General features: G+C 44.0%; 1 protein-coding gene across 1 annotated transcript in view; it reads left to right on the top strand.

The window, feature by feature from the left end:
- The window catches only part of LOC119592333 (CD109 antigen-like), a 56,360-nt gene that overhangs the window by 14,270 nt on the left and 41,576 nt on the right, over window positions 1–514 (top strand). The window contains exon 2 of the mRNA XM_037941160.1: window positions 287–475. Within this exon, the coding sequence (XP_037797088.1) occupies window positions 473–475 (3 nt within the window). The 5' untranslated portion in view covers window positions 287–472. The remainder of the gene's footprint in view (window positions 1–286; window positions 476–514) is intronic.

Genomic DNA, 514 nt, shown 5'->3' with positions numbered 1-514 from the left:
CTTCGTTTTATCAGATTCTTTCCTTGTAATTTCAAACTTCAAACGTTGTGAAAATCTCTATTTAATTTTATTTTTGTTTCTTTATGGATGAGATTACCAGGGGAGACCAGTGCACTTCCAATAATGCAACAGGATGCACAAGCAAGCAAGGGACAAAAAAGAAAAGAAAAAACAAACGAACATGGAAACTGAAATGGATAAACAAATAAACTTAACTGTTATCCACAAATCACATTCCAACCTTCTTATCTTTTTATCCAAGAATTTTGTTATCTTCTCTTCTCAGGTCGAAGTCCGGGTCCCGTCCTTCTTATCAGCGGATGCCAACTATCTCGAGGGCGTGGTGGTGGCCAACTACAGCTCAGGGGCGCCCATATCCGGAAACGTGACCGTACGGGCGGCTGTGCGCCAGGTGGGACGCCAACCATACGCCAAGTACGGACCAGAACCGGCTCTTACGCAACCACACACTATGGTATGTTGTGTTTTGCCTTTGGTGTGCTTCGTCGTGTGA

This window comes from Penaeus monodon, chromosome 30 (assembly GCF_015228065.2).
Source record: "Penaeus monodon isolate SGIC_2016 chromosome 30, NSTDA_Pmon_1, whole genome shotgun sequence".
NCBI lineage: Eukaryota > Metazoa > Arthropoda > Malacostraca > Decapoda > Penaeidae > Penaeus > Penaeus monodon.
Note: the sequence above shows the minus strand (reverse complement) of the source record. Positions and strands in the feature narration are given on the sequence as shown.